At 37.8% G+C, this 14,899-nt stretch overlaps 1 protein-coding gene across 1 annotated transcript in view; it reads left to right on the plus strand.

The window, feature by feature from the left end:
* LRRK2 (leucine rich repeat kinase 2) overlaps positions 1-14,899 on the plus strand; it is a 138,010-nt gene that overhangs the window by 93,480 nt on the left and 29,631 nt on the right. The window contains exons 38-41 of the mRNA XM_045466554.1: positions 938-1,084; positions 4,748-4,848; positions 7,634-7,824; positions 13,277-13,437. Coding sequence (XP_045322510.1) covers positions 938-1,084; positions 4,748-4,848; positions 7,634-7,824; positions 13,277-13,437 — 600 coding nt within the window. The remainder of the gene's footprint in view (positions 1-937; positions 1,085-4,747; positions 4,849-7,633; positions 7,825-13,276; positions 13,438-14,899) is intronic.

Raw genomic sequence — 14,899 nt, forward strand, 5'->3', positions numbered from 1 at the left:
CAACACTTGGTATTTCTTGTTTTTGATTGTAGTCATTCTGACAGGTGTAAGGTGATAACTCATTGTGGTTTTGATTTGCATTTCCCTGATGATTAGTGATGTTGAGCAACCCAAGTGTCCATCTATAGATGTTTTTGTAAAGAAGATGTGGTGTGTATACACACACACACACACACACACACACACACACACAGGAATATTACTCAGCCATAAAAAGAATGAAATCTTGCCATTTGCAACAACATGGATGAACCTAGAGAGTATAATGCTAAGTGGAATAAGTCAGACAGAGAGAGACAAATACCATATGATTTCACTCATATGTGGAACTTAAAAAATAGAACAAATGAACAAACAAAGAAAAAAAAGGAGACACAAAAACCCCAGATGCTTGCATACAGAGAACAAACCGGTGGTTCCCAGAAGGCAGGTGGGTTGCGGGATGGGTGAAATAGGTAAAGGGAATTAAGAGTACACTTATCATGATGAGCACTGAGAAATGTCAAGAATTTTTGAATCATTATATTATATGCCTGAGACTAATATAACACTTTATATTAATTATACTTGCATAAAAAATAAAATAGATGATACATAGAAATAACTTACAACTTGTTAACCATATAATAAGTGCCCCCATGAAGGTGGTTAAGAGAATAGATTATTTCCTAATCTATGTCAGATAGTCTAAGGCAGTTCTGAACTCTAGTTTCTAATGAGTGAACCTAGGAATGAGTTTTTAACATTCCAGGTAGGTAGGTATTAATTAAATCTTTAAAACTTTCTCAAATTTTCTAGAGAAAAATAGGATTGGTAAGATAACCTAAGAGAGTGATTAGAAATCGTAGGAAATGTAATTATTTTTGTAAGTCAAAAGCACACATTTACGTTCATCCTTCAAAGTCTGCTTGTAATAAATGTTTTATGTACTTCTCAGGAGACCTTCTAGTCAATCCGGAGCAACCAAGGCTCACCATTCCTATATCTCAAATTGCTCCTGACTTAATTTTGGCTGACCTGCCTAGAAATATTATGTTGAATAATGATGAATTGGAATTTGAACAAGCTCCAGAATTCCTCTTAGGTAACTGTTTTTGTTGGTTTGAGAATAAAAACTAGGATATAATTTTTCCTTATAATCTAGAATATATTCAAATATAATTATATTATCATAGTTTTTAGTGTCTTCATATATTTGTTATAATGGAATGATATAATGTTATCGTTATAATGATATAATGTTATTATAGTGATATAATGATTAATGTTATAATTGGAATGATATATTTTAAAGTAACGTGTCACATAAAGAATTTGATTTGCATACATTCTAATAGACTAGGTTCAAGATAAGAATGGGGCTACAATAAAAGCACACATTTGTGAAATATATCCTTGCATTTGCATTAAGTGCCAGAAATGGGGGAGGGAGATAAGGAGATTTTCAGTTGTGTAATGCAGTCATTTTTCAGTCTCAGACAGAATAAGTAAAGGAAGAACACCTCTAGGTACTCATAGTAGCAGTTTTGTACCTTAGGATAACAGGCATGAATTCTCATAAAAATATTCATAGAACAATTTGGGATTAAAATTCAGAAGCATTAATTTGGTGACATACTCAAGTTCTAAGCCTTCTTGAGAGTCATTGGGAACTGTGAAGAGCACTGATTTAATGTAAACTATTTGAGGACAATTCTGGCTTTACTTTGTAGAACACTGGTTGTTGTCTGTGTATACACTTCATTTTAATAAAATTTCCACAGAGAATGCCTGAAATATGTCAATACATTAAAACTGTTAACAGAGAATGTCTAAAATTTGGGACATAACATGTAAAGGTAAATAAACTGCTTGGTACCTTTATTCTTTACATAGAGAATTTTAGAATGAATGTTTTGGAACTCTGGAAATGAATATATTAGTAGTAGTGGGTTAACACCAAATGCTGAATAGTCAATGCCAAATCCTAGATCTTAACCAACACTAGACTTGACCTGTGATTCAAAGGGTGCAGGTAAATACCACACATACATATTCTTTCTCTGAAGGAGTCTCAAGCCACCAGACAAAGCTCCCCAAAATATCTTTTATTATTGCATTAAGATGAGTTTCATATATAGGACCCTTTGCACAGCATATGTAGAAATGCTCACAAAGTTTGTTTTGAAGCACCTGTGGGATTTTTTTTTCAGTTTTATTGATATAATTGACATACAGCACTGTAGAAGTTTAAGGTATACAGCAAATGATTTGACTTTACATATATCATGAAATGACTACCACAATGAATTTAGTTAGAATTGGTCATCCCATTTAGATGCAAAATAAAAGAAAAAGAAACAAATATATATATTTTTATTTGTGTTGAGGTCTCATAGATTAACTCTCTTAACAACTTTCAACATGTTGTCATGCTGGACATTCCATCCCCAGTATTTTTTTATCTTATAACTGGAAGTTTGTACCTTTTGACCACCTTCAAAAGCACCTGTGTTCTGTATATCATTAATTACACAGGAAGTAAAGTGCTTACATAAGTACTCCTCATTCTCTAGTCTCATGCCCCATAGACCCATAAATTTCATGTTCATTCACAATTTAGATCAGGGTTTCTCAAACTCTGCACTGTTGCCATTTTAGACTGAATAATTCTTTGTTATGGGGACAGTCCTGTGCATTGTAGAATGTTTAGTAGCATCTTTGGCCTCTACCTACTAGATGTTAATGGTATCTCCTCACCTCCCCCTCCCCAGATGTGACAATCAAAAATATCTCTAGACATTGAAAAAGATAGAGGGTAGGGGTAGGGGAGCAACATCACCCTAGTTGAGAATCACTGATGTAAATAAATGAGATATATCCTTCCAAAAACATTTTATGGGGCACCTGAGTGACTCAGTTAAGCGTCCCACTTTGGCTCAGGTCATGATCTCACAGTTCGTGAGGTTGAGCCCCGCTTTGGGCTCTGTGCTGACAGCATGGAGCCTCTGCCTCGATCCTCTGTGTCCCTCTCTCGCTGACCTTCCCTCGCTTGCTCTTGTGCTCTCTCTCAAAAATAAACATTAAAAATATTAAAAAAAAAAACATTTTATAATCAGAGACTCCCCATTCATTATTTGTAGTATGCTAGGGTAATATGATAGAGGTCATTCATTTCCATTTTCCTTGTAGGATGGGAGTGAATTTCAAGCCTTCAGTTGACATTTTCCTTCTGACATAGCAGTTCCTATATGACACTTCTTAATAGATTTGTGTATATTAATAGGCTTGTTTTATGAATATATTTTTAATGTGCATTGTTTCTGAACATAAAATAATATATGCTTACATATACTTATCATAGAAATTAAAATACACAATTAATACAAATACAAAAATATTTTAAAAATGTAAAATATCTAAGCTTCCCATAGATGCATAATTTCACCACTTAGACATAAGAGGTCTCAACATGGTTCTATTTCTTTGTAGATTTTTCTGAGTTCATTCACTTATGTCGATCAAGTGCTTATATTTCAAAGCACTGTATGAGAACCACAAATATTGTACAAAGGCTATACTGTATGTCAGTGAAGAGTAATAGCCCATGGAGCTGATCATGGTTGATTTCTCAGGCCTTGCTATCTCAGTATGTATTGTACTTTATAGACTTGATAAACACTACAGAGTTGAGATGATGGAGCAATGGAGCTCTTTAAGTAACTGCATAACAAGGGCATGGAAGCATGAAGATACCAAGCATGATGAGGAGATTTTGGCTCTTTCAGTTTTCCAGGACAGTTGTCCTCAACCCTGGCTGGTTGGTCATTACTATCACCTAGGGAATTAAAAGAAAATCCTAATGACCAGTAACTCCTGTGATTAATTAGGTCAGAATCTTTGAGGGTGGACTCAGACATTGGTATTTTTAGAAGCTCCTCAGGTATCTCCTGCAGCCCAGACCCAGACAACTACTGGGCTGGAGCCTAGGGAATGAGCAGTAGGGCAGGAAGAGAGCCTCAGGGGAAATTCGGAGCTACAGGTTGGATATGTGCCTGATTTGGAATGTTATTAGGCAGACAGCATAGAATAATTTGTTTTTGAACAAAAAAGTGTCACAAAGTGTAATTATAGGGAGATTGATTTTGCAGGTGAGATAGACTGAGTTGGAGGTAATGAACCCAGAATGCCTCCATGGTCTAGGCAGGAAGAACCAAGGGAGTGGAAATGGAAAGGAGGCACGGGGCAAAGAGCTAAGATGATTTTTCGGTTTTGAGTCCCTAATGACCACAAAAAAAAATTTTTTTTTTTTAAATAAGATATGTGAAATGGAATAAAAACTAGTTTGGAGACAAGATAATGAATGTGGCTTGTGATGGAGCATGGTTGAGATTTGGAAGGGCATGCCAGTGGTCTCCAATGCAAAGTTGTAAATATAGGATAGAGCTCAGAAGTGGCTTGTGGCTGTAAATTAAGATGTGGAAACACTCAACGTATCGGAATTGATGGAGATAGGGAGTCGGTGACATAATTGCGTGGGGAGTGTGTAGATGGAAGACGAGAAGGTTGAAACACAATCTTCAGGTGCATTGTAGTTCACACAGTAGCAGCAGGAAGAGGAAGCATCAAAGGAGACTTGATTCAATGAAACACATGGGTCAGATTTCTCTTCATGTATAAAACATATATAATCACAACCAAAATAATTTATCTAGCTTTTCTGCTTGGACAGATTAACAGAAGTGCTTTGTACTTTTCTTTTCAAAAGGTGATGGCAGTTTTGGATCTGTTTATCGAGCAGCCTATGAAGGAGAAGAAGTGGCTGTGAAGATTTTCAATAAACATACATCACTTAGATTGTTAAGACAAGTAAGAAATCCAATATTATTACATTAAATCGGACATGTTAACCTCCTGGAACTCTGGTTTTGCATGTGTTTATGAAAATGCAAAATGATCACATTTCCCCCCAAAGTCTACCTGAGTTTAGTTATGAAATCCCACTTTTGTCCCCTCTTTATGGAGTAAAAAAAAAAAAAAAAAAGAGATTGTTTTGTTTCTCCTGTTGAAAAACAAAGAAAAGACAGTATTCTGAGAATTTTTGTCCCAGGCTTCACAGTTACCTCCCCCAAGTACAGAAGAAAAGAAGGTACCTCTTTTGAGGTCCTGTGTTTCAAAGGAACCAAATCCGATACGCATTTAAAAATCTCTCTTGGCTTCACTTATATCACATGTTCTTTTCTCCATAAGCACTTATGTCCAGGATAGTGCTTTGCACCGATGGACTTAGGCCTGTGTTACTCAATCAGTCTCTATGGTAACGTGAATGCTATTACTTAGAATATTCCCACCTTATCCCCCGAGGCTGGGGTTAGAGTCAGTTCTTCCCAAGTTCATGGGCTACTGGGGTGAGGATTGAATGCCTCAGCAAAAATCAAAGTACCCTTAGGAGGAAAGAAAAGTGAGTGGATATTGGATGCAAAGCAAACAGTGGTCATTCCAGTACCCTTCTGGTTTTGAGTACCAATGAGGATTTACTCTGTTTTCTGAGTCTTTCCTGACAGTAGGAATGAGAGAGAGAGAGAGGGTAAGAAGAGTGGTAAAATCCAATTCAAATTCTGTAATCTTACGCCAGAACTCAACTATGTTTTTGAATCTATTCATTCTTACTTAAAGAAAATAATTTGTGCCTAAATCTAAAACTAAATGACATGTGCAAACTAAACAAAACAAAACAAAACAAAACAAAACCAGTTACAATACATTAATTATGGATTATGAAAATAATTCCATGTCTGTGTAAAATATCCTGGAGTAATTTTATTAGTAATACCAAAAGCTACACTGTGGCTTTACAAATAAGTTAATAAACATTTTATATATAGAAGCAAGTCTATGAACCAAATCTGGGCACAGTCTCTTTCAATCTGTAGGCAATTGGTTGTATAAATTGATTTTTCAGCCTTGGTCATTAGTCTTCAGTGTATGTTCCAAATTTTATTCAGTGTGCTCAGGGAACCCTGTTGGAAATCAAAACATTAAGAATGTATACAGGACTGAGTAGTGTGTAGGCAGCTAGGGGAACCAAGGAAATGATAGAAGAAATAGTAAGAGCAGAGCGTACATAATGTGCTTCTTTAAAAAAAAAAAAAGAAAGAAAAGGAAAGCACTGCAGTGTTCAGGGCCACATTCTGAGGGTCATTCTACCAGTGGTCATGAACTGGGGCTGATCTATTACAGTCTCCTGCTCCTTTCTCTTTGAAATCAGTGAGCTGCTTTTCTAGGATGGAAAATTTGGATTCAGCTTCTGTCCGTGCCTATGAAAGAAAACGGACCTAACTTGACTGGTTCTCATCAGTTTTAACCAATTGGGATAATCAGACAGAGGCAAAAAAAAAAAAAAAGGTTTTTATCCACTGAGGAAATAAGATTGCAGTCTGAAGCTTTTGTTCTTGGAAAATCCCCGCTCAGGGTATTCAGCCTTTCTTCTTCAGCTTGCAGAATTCTCCACACTCCACTTTCCTGACAAATGCAGTTGGCACTGATACTCCCCATCTTTGAAGCTGGTTTTTAAGAAGCAGAGGTTCTGCAGACAGAAATCACAGTTTATAACATGAATCAATTTAATATCACATGAACTATAAATTTCAACTAAATTAGGGCTTCAGAGTAAAGTGAAATATGCAGAATAAAGTATACATGGAATTCACAAACCACATAGAAAGGAGATTGTAAAGTCTCACAGGATGTGGTCTAGGGAGAGGATTACATCAGAATGGAGACCTCTCTGTTCAAGCTAAAATGGTATCTTTGACTTTTTGGAGAGAGAGTCTTGCAGCTGGGGATTGCTTTAGCGAGGGTGTTTCAAGGCAGGTTACTCTGAGAAAGTAAGAGTATTTGAGCTAAGATCAGAATGATGAGAAGCCTTCAGAAGGGTGAAGGGGTTTCAGAGCATAGAGACCAGCAGGGGCAAAGGCCCAGTGGCTGGAATGAAGGAGCTGGGCATGTGCGGTGAATTGAATGAACACTAGTGTGGCAGAAGGGTGCCGCATGAAGAGGAGAAGACACAGAAGAAGATGGGTTTTGAGAGATGGGCCGGGACCAGATCAGGTCAGGCCATGGAGGCTGTGTGAGTACACGGGGTTTTAATTCAAAAGTAACTGAAAGTTATTAGAGAAGTTTCAAGAGGAGTGATACCATGTATTCCCATGGGCTTAGACACCCTCAGTAAGCCTTTCTAGTCATTAAACCAGAAATGATAGGCAGGTGGTACCTCACATGCCAGTTGCAGTTGATTAGTAGCAGCTGCTCAGAATCCTGGCCTGAGAAGGACGCTGTGGCTAACTAGGATTCATTAGATAAGATTGACGTGACCTGATCGTGTGACCACAGCAGGGGTACTGACCCTGCATTAAATGTTCTGAAAAACGCAAAGCAATAAGGAAAGATAGAACTTAACATTTTCATTCAGAATACGTTTTTAAAACCAGTCGTTTATTCCTGAATATGTGGAAGATACAAAAAAGATTAGAGAAGAAATGGAACATTTGCTATAATCCAGTTACCCAGAGAAAACCACACTCAAAGTGTTGAGACACTTAAGGAAGGAGGTACTGGGGCTATAGTACTCTTAAATGGTTTTTTCCCTTTGTAGGAGCTGGTGGTCCTTTGCCACCTGCACCACCCCAGCTTAATATCTTTGCTGGCAGCTGGGATTCGTCCTCGCATGTTGGTGATGGAGTTAGCCTCCAAGGGTTCACTGGACCGCTTGCTTCAGCAGGACAAAGCCAGTCTCACCAGAACCCTACAGCACAGGATTGCACTCCATGTGGCTGATGGCTTGAGGTAATTAATTAGGTCATGGGTTTTCTACTCTGTGTGTGACAAGAGTGAGCCTCAACTTCCTCCCAGGGCTTGGAGAATAGCACTTTCCAGTAATATCATGTCCCAGTAACATTTCACAAACAACTTGAGGGAAAAACTACCATTTCCGTGAACAGATTTTGTAATTCCATAAAATAAGAGTAGGAAGACCATGCAGAACGTCATAGTTAGTTGAGTAGAATTTGGGGGGCACCTGGGTGGCTCAGTCAGTGAAGCATCCAATTCTTGATTTTGGCTCAGGTCATATCTCATGGTTCGTGGGTTTGGGCCCCACGTCGGACTCTGCGCTGACAGTGCAGAGCCTGCTTGGAATTCTTTCTCTGCCCCTCCTCCACTTGCACTTTCTTTTTCTCTCAAAATAAATAAAATTAAACTAAAAAAAAAAAAAGAATTTGGGCCCAGGAAACCTGTTCCAGAGCTCATATTCTTAAAACTGTAGTGATCTCCTTGCCCTATAAAAATACAGGTTAAATTTCAAAGTGCCAAGGAAAGTGTCAGATATCATGGACAGTTCTAATAAGGAAAGATTGGTCCATATTTCTGAAGGGGACTGGAGTGATTTTCTGTGTCCAAGGCATACCCAATCCTGCAGCCAGCTGGTACCACGACAGAGTGCCGGGGAGGCAGCACCAAAGAGCGGAAGGGCCACGGTCTTGGGAGACAGAGGGACTAGGAGAAGTCATGGCTCCACACATATACCTGTGATTTTATACCTCCGAAACTCATCTGTCAGAGTCTGTAAACTGACTAATACAGTGCGTGACATTTCAAGGACTTTGTGATAATTGGAGACATCCCAGATTAAAGTCTGGATTTCCTTCTCTGCCACTGTCCCCATGTCCAGTCACACACTTATTTCACCTTGGAGTCGTCCTTCCTTCCTTCCTCTCTCTCACATCCCACACCTAATCCTTCAGCAAATACTTTCAGCAGTGCCATCAAAACCTATCTTCATGAAGCTACTCCTCACAGCCTCTCTGCTGACCCGCAGTGTCTGAGCCGCCGTCATGGCTCCTTGTCTAACCAGCCCACTTGCTCTCACCTTTGCCCCGTATTCCTCTTCACATGGCAGTGGCCAGGGGGCTTTTCTACGTGGAAGTTGGCTCAAGTTTTTGTCCTGTTATCAACCCTCTCCTATCTCACTCTTCAGTCACTGTGCTCAGCCTCTTGCTTCTCTGAAGTTTCTCGGATGTGCCCGGGGCTTTATACCAGCTCTTCTCTGGACGAGGAGAGCCCGCCCCCCAGATATCCTCTTGGCTCACTTCTCATTTCTTTCAGGTCTCCTCTCAGAGGGGATGTCCCTGTCCACCTTACGTCTCTCTGGCACCTGTAGCACTGATCACTGCCTGCTGTTCTTTATATTTTCATTTAAAGAGTTTGTTCATTATCTGTCTCTGCTGCTGGGAATCTAAAGGCCGTGATAGGACTTGCCAACTTGTTCACCTTCATATCCCTGGCACCTGGAATGGTGAACCCCCAGTAAATATGGTGGGCAGTAGAGAGAGATGGAGATAGGAGAGAGGGAAGAATACAGTACCTGGCACATATAACCACACAGTGAATGCAAATTTCTTTCCCTTCCTTCCCTTCTGAAATACGGTGACTATTCCTCTCAGGCAGTGTCCAGAAATGTAAATGGAATAGATGGCAAGGAACACAAAGAAACACTGCTCACAAACAAATAAGACTAGACCAGGAAGATACAACTTAATAGTGTATAGAAACTATAAAAGACACATAAAATAAATAGGTTTTCCTTTTTGGAAAGACTCCGGAAACTGCCGAAAATCATACAGATTATTAAACAGTATTGCGGAGGTTTGGATTTGGGTTGGTATATCTGCTTTTGAACACCAGGGGGAACCATGTGTTAAATTAATCCAGATAACAGGCAACAACATCTGGTGTATTTCAGAGCGGGATCAGTCACTTTCCTAAGTCCAGATCTTAGTTTTCCCCTAATTCTTCCACATAATTCCCAGAATGCTTATTTGTAAAATGATGAATTTCTATCTTTCATTCACCACCATGTGAAAGACCTCACCTCTAAGGTAGCTTATTCTAGTTCTCTGAGACCTAATTTAACAACTCCTGCAGTTTCTGATGAAGTAAATGAAATCTCAGCATATTTTGCTTTAATTCACCTGATTTCTTCTCAGCCTAATGCCAAGACAGCTTTCTGGGTCTTGTGCCACAAGAAGCTAGTAGATTTCGGTAGCTTTTAGTCTTCTACCAGCACTAAGTATATTTTTAAAAACTGAGCATTAATGTTTGTTTCCTCAAATTTCAGCATAGAACTCTAACTACAGAGGTAGAAAGAGACAATAAAGTTACACTCCTCTGGAGTCCCTTAAATGATGGAGCTGTTTAGAAAGATATACAAAACTTTTTTCACATTACATATTCTATCTCTTACAGTATTGCCTACGCTCTTAGCTTTCATTCCTAATTCAGTCTTCTCCCTAGAGCTATTTATCGTAATTCTCAGTTACCTGTGAAGATATGGTCACTTGTATTTTCCATAAGTTTCTTTGTTTCATTATTTACAAGATTGAGTTTATTCTGCTACTTCCTCCCGCCATGAATCTGTTCTTTCCCTTGTGTCTTCCACTTGCTGACGGTAATCCCTGTAGCCACATCTGGGCTACCCCTCTCGTCCCAAAAGTAAGTATCCATTTGGCCACCAGGTCTTTGACTATTTCATATTATCTTTTTCATTTATTTCACATTATCATTTCATTTATCTTTATGCCACTACTGCTGCCTCGGTCCAGTACCTCCAGGGAATTATCAGAATATTTATGCTAAAATAAAAATCTAATTATGCTTGAAATTCCCTGGGAGTTCCAAGTTCTTTGTGAAATACATGCAAACTACTTGGCAGAGCATCAGAACTCTGTGTGTATGCTTCTTGCCTTTCCACTGCCCTCACTGTACATTCTGATCATTCTGAGGGTCTTGACTTTTCCTGGACATCCATGTCTTTCTTTCATTTGTCATTCCTCTTTTCACACACTTGTCTGCCTAGAGAATTCATTTTCCTGTAGAATTTGCTCACATACAGTCTCCACGATGAAGCTCTGAATAGATGGTCTCTCTGGCACAAGTTTCTTGGGTTGGCTGTATGCAGGGCTTTGTGTTAGGTGCTGGAGAGGAAAAGGCAGACCTTATGTGTATTATCTTATCAAGGTTGAAAACTTGCAGTTTAGTGGGAGAGTCTGCTTTGCTATATTTAGCTCTCTTTTTCTTGCTCTGGCTTTCCTAGCATTTGGTACCCACTGCAGTTCTGCAATCTTGTTTGATAACCTGTCTCTCCTTCTAGATTGTGACTGCTCAGGAGTGGAGATATAAGGATATAAGAGATATATAAGATATAAGTATATTATTATATCCCCTAGTGACTGGCCCTCATAGACACCCAATACAGATTTGTTATGTGAATGAATGCATCTCATTTTTTAGACTAATTCTATTTAGGATGAGATAAAGTTTACTTTCAATTATAAAGAAAGGAGTTTCTTAGCAACCCGGATGATAATCACAATTAAAGAATGACTAACTGAGTTTGGACCAGTTTATTTTAATAAAATATTTGACAGTGTTCATTGTCACATAATGCATAAATTACAGCTGAATTATTTTCAGTAAGGCAAGATCTGCACTTGTTAATATATCAAAAGCTATTTTGCTAGTGTATTAGAAGCTATTAAAACTGTACTTTTTAAGATTAAATTCTATAATTGAACATTTTAACTAACCCAGTTAATCTTTCCCTCCCACAGACATTATTTCAAATTAAGTTTAAGTATTTTTTTAACCTGTGAGAAGTATTCTGAGAGAGTCTATGTTCTATAAATATTCTGAAAGAGGCATGCATTAGGGAGGATTTGGATGCTATTCAATTATGCATGACTTGGCTTTAACTTTTTTCTTCTTAATCTCCCAGCTTTTCTCTTCAACAGGGCAAGGGTAGATAATGGCCTTTCAGTAAGCCCTTAGTAAATTTTCTCTCGAGTCCATTACTTATTGTTAAGGTCAACTTCATTAGTACGTTTATCTTATTTTTCAGCCAAAAATATGTAGAGCGAAATGAGTAGGCCTAACGTCAAATGTCCTGACTACATCCTGGAAGAGAAAGAAACTTGTGCAGTAGCTTATGCAATTAAATGATACATACACTTCAGGCCATCATGCAATGGAAAGTTTAGAGTATCGCTGCCACTCTGCTCATAATCCCTCTAGCAGTGATTCGTATTAGGTAATGGAGTAAATATTTATTGATACAGTGTGAACCCAAACCAAAAGCTGCCAACAAAGAAAGGATTTAAATTTACCTCTGTTAAGTTCTGTAAAAAATTGTCCTTTCAAGGTAGGTCATAATTTGCCTGGGAGATCACGTGGAGAGCTATAGCAAATTTGACATCATGGAGCAGGGAAGACTGAGCTGGGGGTGCGGGGGAATCTGAACTTTGTGAATATGTAAGGAAAGGTGGTGATGGAATTACTTTACTTGTTGGAGCACAGGAGTAGCTCTCTTGCTGTGTTGCCAGAATAGACATGACCTGGTTCAGATTAAAACTTCATTGTGTATTTTAATCTTTACCTGCAGTGTCCATCTCTAGCACTTATATTTGATTGGATCAGTCTCTGAAGGAGATGACTTTATCATCCGATATCACCAAGACATTGTTTTACTCGTTCCAACTCTGGGTCCAAAATGTTCTTTGTTAGCCTTAATTCATAATAGAATTGGGTTTAAAGTAAATTACATCTTTGAACAGAATATGATATGGATAGCTGGAAAAGTTTCTTATGTTGATTTGTTATTATTGAAAAAGGTGAAAATATTTTCCCCCAAATTAGGAAACATTTTAGTCAGAGAAAAATAAATATCAAAAGAGAAATGGAATAGAGAGAATTTTAGAAGCTAAGATAAACTTCTATATGGTTTTAACAAAATCAGAACTAGTAAGTAAATGGGAGTTACAGCAAAATACTATCAACTCATATTTAACATATTTACATTTTAAACTAATTAAAATAGTCATATGACCTTTGAGAGAATTCAGAATTCCTTTTCAGTAATTATTAAGCGTATGAAAGAAAACTCACTAAAAACTGGTACTTAGCTTGAACTGTTGTGCCTTAAAGTGTAAATCACTCACGTATCAGGATTGACCTGTTTTTCTGTTGGTTTGTTGTTTGGTTTTAAAAGCACAAGCTCATTTTGTAATATTTGGCTTGCATGTTTTCATTCCCTTCTATGATATCTCTTCGCTTTGAGGGGTCAAACTTAGCACAGAATTTTTGATGCTTTGGATAATAGAGGTATGTACATATTTAATGAAATTATGACAAAAATTGTAATAATATAATCACATTTTAATGACTCTGCCTGTGTGTTTTCTGGCAGATACCTCCACTCAGCCATGATCATATACCGTGACTTGAAGCCCCACAATGTGCTGCTCTTCACCCTGTACCCCAATGCTGCCATCATCGCAAAGATTGCTGACTATGGGATTGCTCAGTACTGCTGTAGAATGGGGATAAAGACATCAGAGGGCACACCAGGTACGTGACAAGGTTTGCTTGGTAATTCCTTCCTCAGGATGGATAACCAGGGACTTCAGTTGTAAGTTCAGGAGAATCAAGAGAACGCCATGTCTTATCATGTAGTGAACAGATATTTCTTGTGTGAATAACTGTGGCCAGTACATAGTGATTTTAATCCTTGTATTCTGTAGGGGAGAAATGATCTACTGATATAATTTGCCATGGGGGAAAGTAGATAATGTTTGATGTCAAATTATATTTTTAAAAGTTGGATTTTTAAAACATTTTGATACTCCAGAGGTGGTGAAAAGGAACAGCAAAATTTCAATCTAGGTACTGTTCACATTTACCTTTAGGAGACAAACTAAATTCAGATTTCCAAACCATTTCTTGTAACTCTGAAATCCAAAGAACTTGGAAAACCCAAAGAATTCTTTTATAACTGATTTAGTGGCAAAATCTGACCCGACTACTTTGATGCTTAATACAGTCTTTATTTCTCACACGTATTCTCAGTGTGAATATGCGTATGTTTCATGGCAGAAAAGAGCACATTTGAGTACAGGGTGCTGGCCCCAATCTTAATGAGTTTATGGAATTATATGCATTATTATTAACTTTCTTAAATATGAAAAAGTATGAGTTTCTGAATATTTCTGGCTCTAAGAGTTTCAGATAGGGACTTAGGGCCTAGAGTTTTCAGTTGTACTGTTTTTGATACAGGCATACTTTCTTCTTTCTTTCTTTCTTTATTGGTAGATTGGTACAGGAGTTTAAACCTTTAAATCCTGCACTTCAGTTTTCTTTCTTCAAAATTTGTTAGTTGTTAATACTTCAATACCTAAAAACAGCTTCTGTCTTTGGCCCTCTATAGCAAGATGAATCATGGTTACTATGTAAAGTGAAACGTACCCATTCTGGATGCCATTATATCTATTATCTCCAGAAATCAAAGACATCATTTTCTTGCCTTAGATTTGAATGTTGCTTTTTAGGATCATCCACAGCCCCTATTTTTCATGCCTGTTCTAATAATCCTATTACTTCTTCTGTTACCTGACTTTCTACCAGTGAAAATCCACTTTCTGTGTTCTTGTGTTTGCATGGGCTTAATGTTTAGACGTGTTCTTTCACATTACTTTCTACTCCATGGAATCCTGTTCCTTTCTCAACTCCCATTCTCTTTCTTCTAGTCTCGGATTCATCAAAGTCTCAGGTTCTGTTTAGTAAGAAATAGTCATAGGACAGGTGCTCTGTATAGACATCTTGTGTTTTGGCTTTTAGTTTGAGTGGGAATAAAAGATTGAGGGGTTGACTTATGTTTGGGGGAACAGCTCCATTTTCAGAGAATTTTGTATTGTTTATTATTTGTAAATAAAGTTACAGGTGACTTTACATCATCTTGATGATTGTAGCTCAGTTAAAACAGATGCCTAAAATGGAAGATCATAGGGGATGTCTGAAAGTAGGTAAAAATACT

The sequence above is a fragment of the Leopardus geoffroyi genome, chromosome B4, assembly GCF_018350155.1.
Source record: "Leopardus geoffroyi isolate Oge1 chromosome B4, O.geoffroyi_Oge1_pat1.0, whole genome shotgun sequence".
NCBI lineage: Eukaryota > Metazoa > Chordata > Mammalia > Carnivora > Felidae > Leopardus > Leopardus geoffroyi.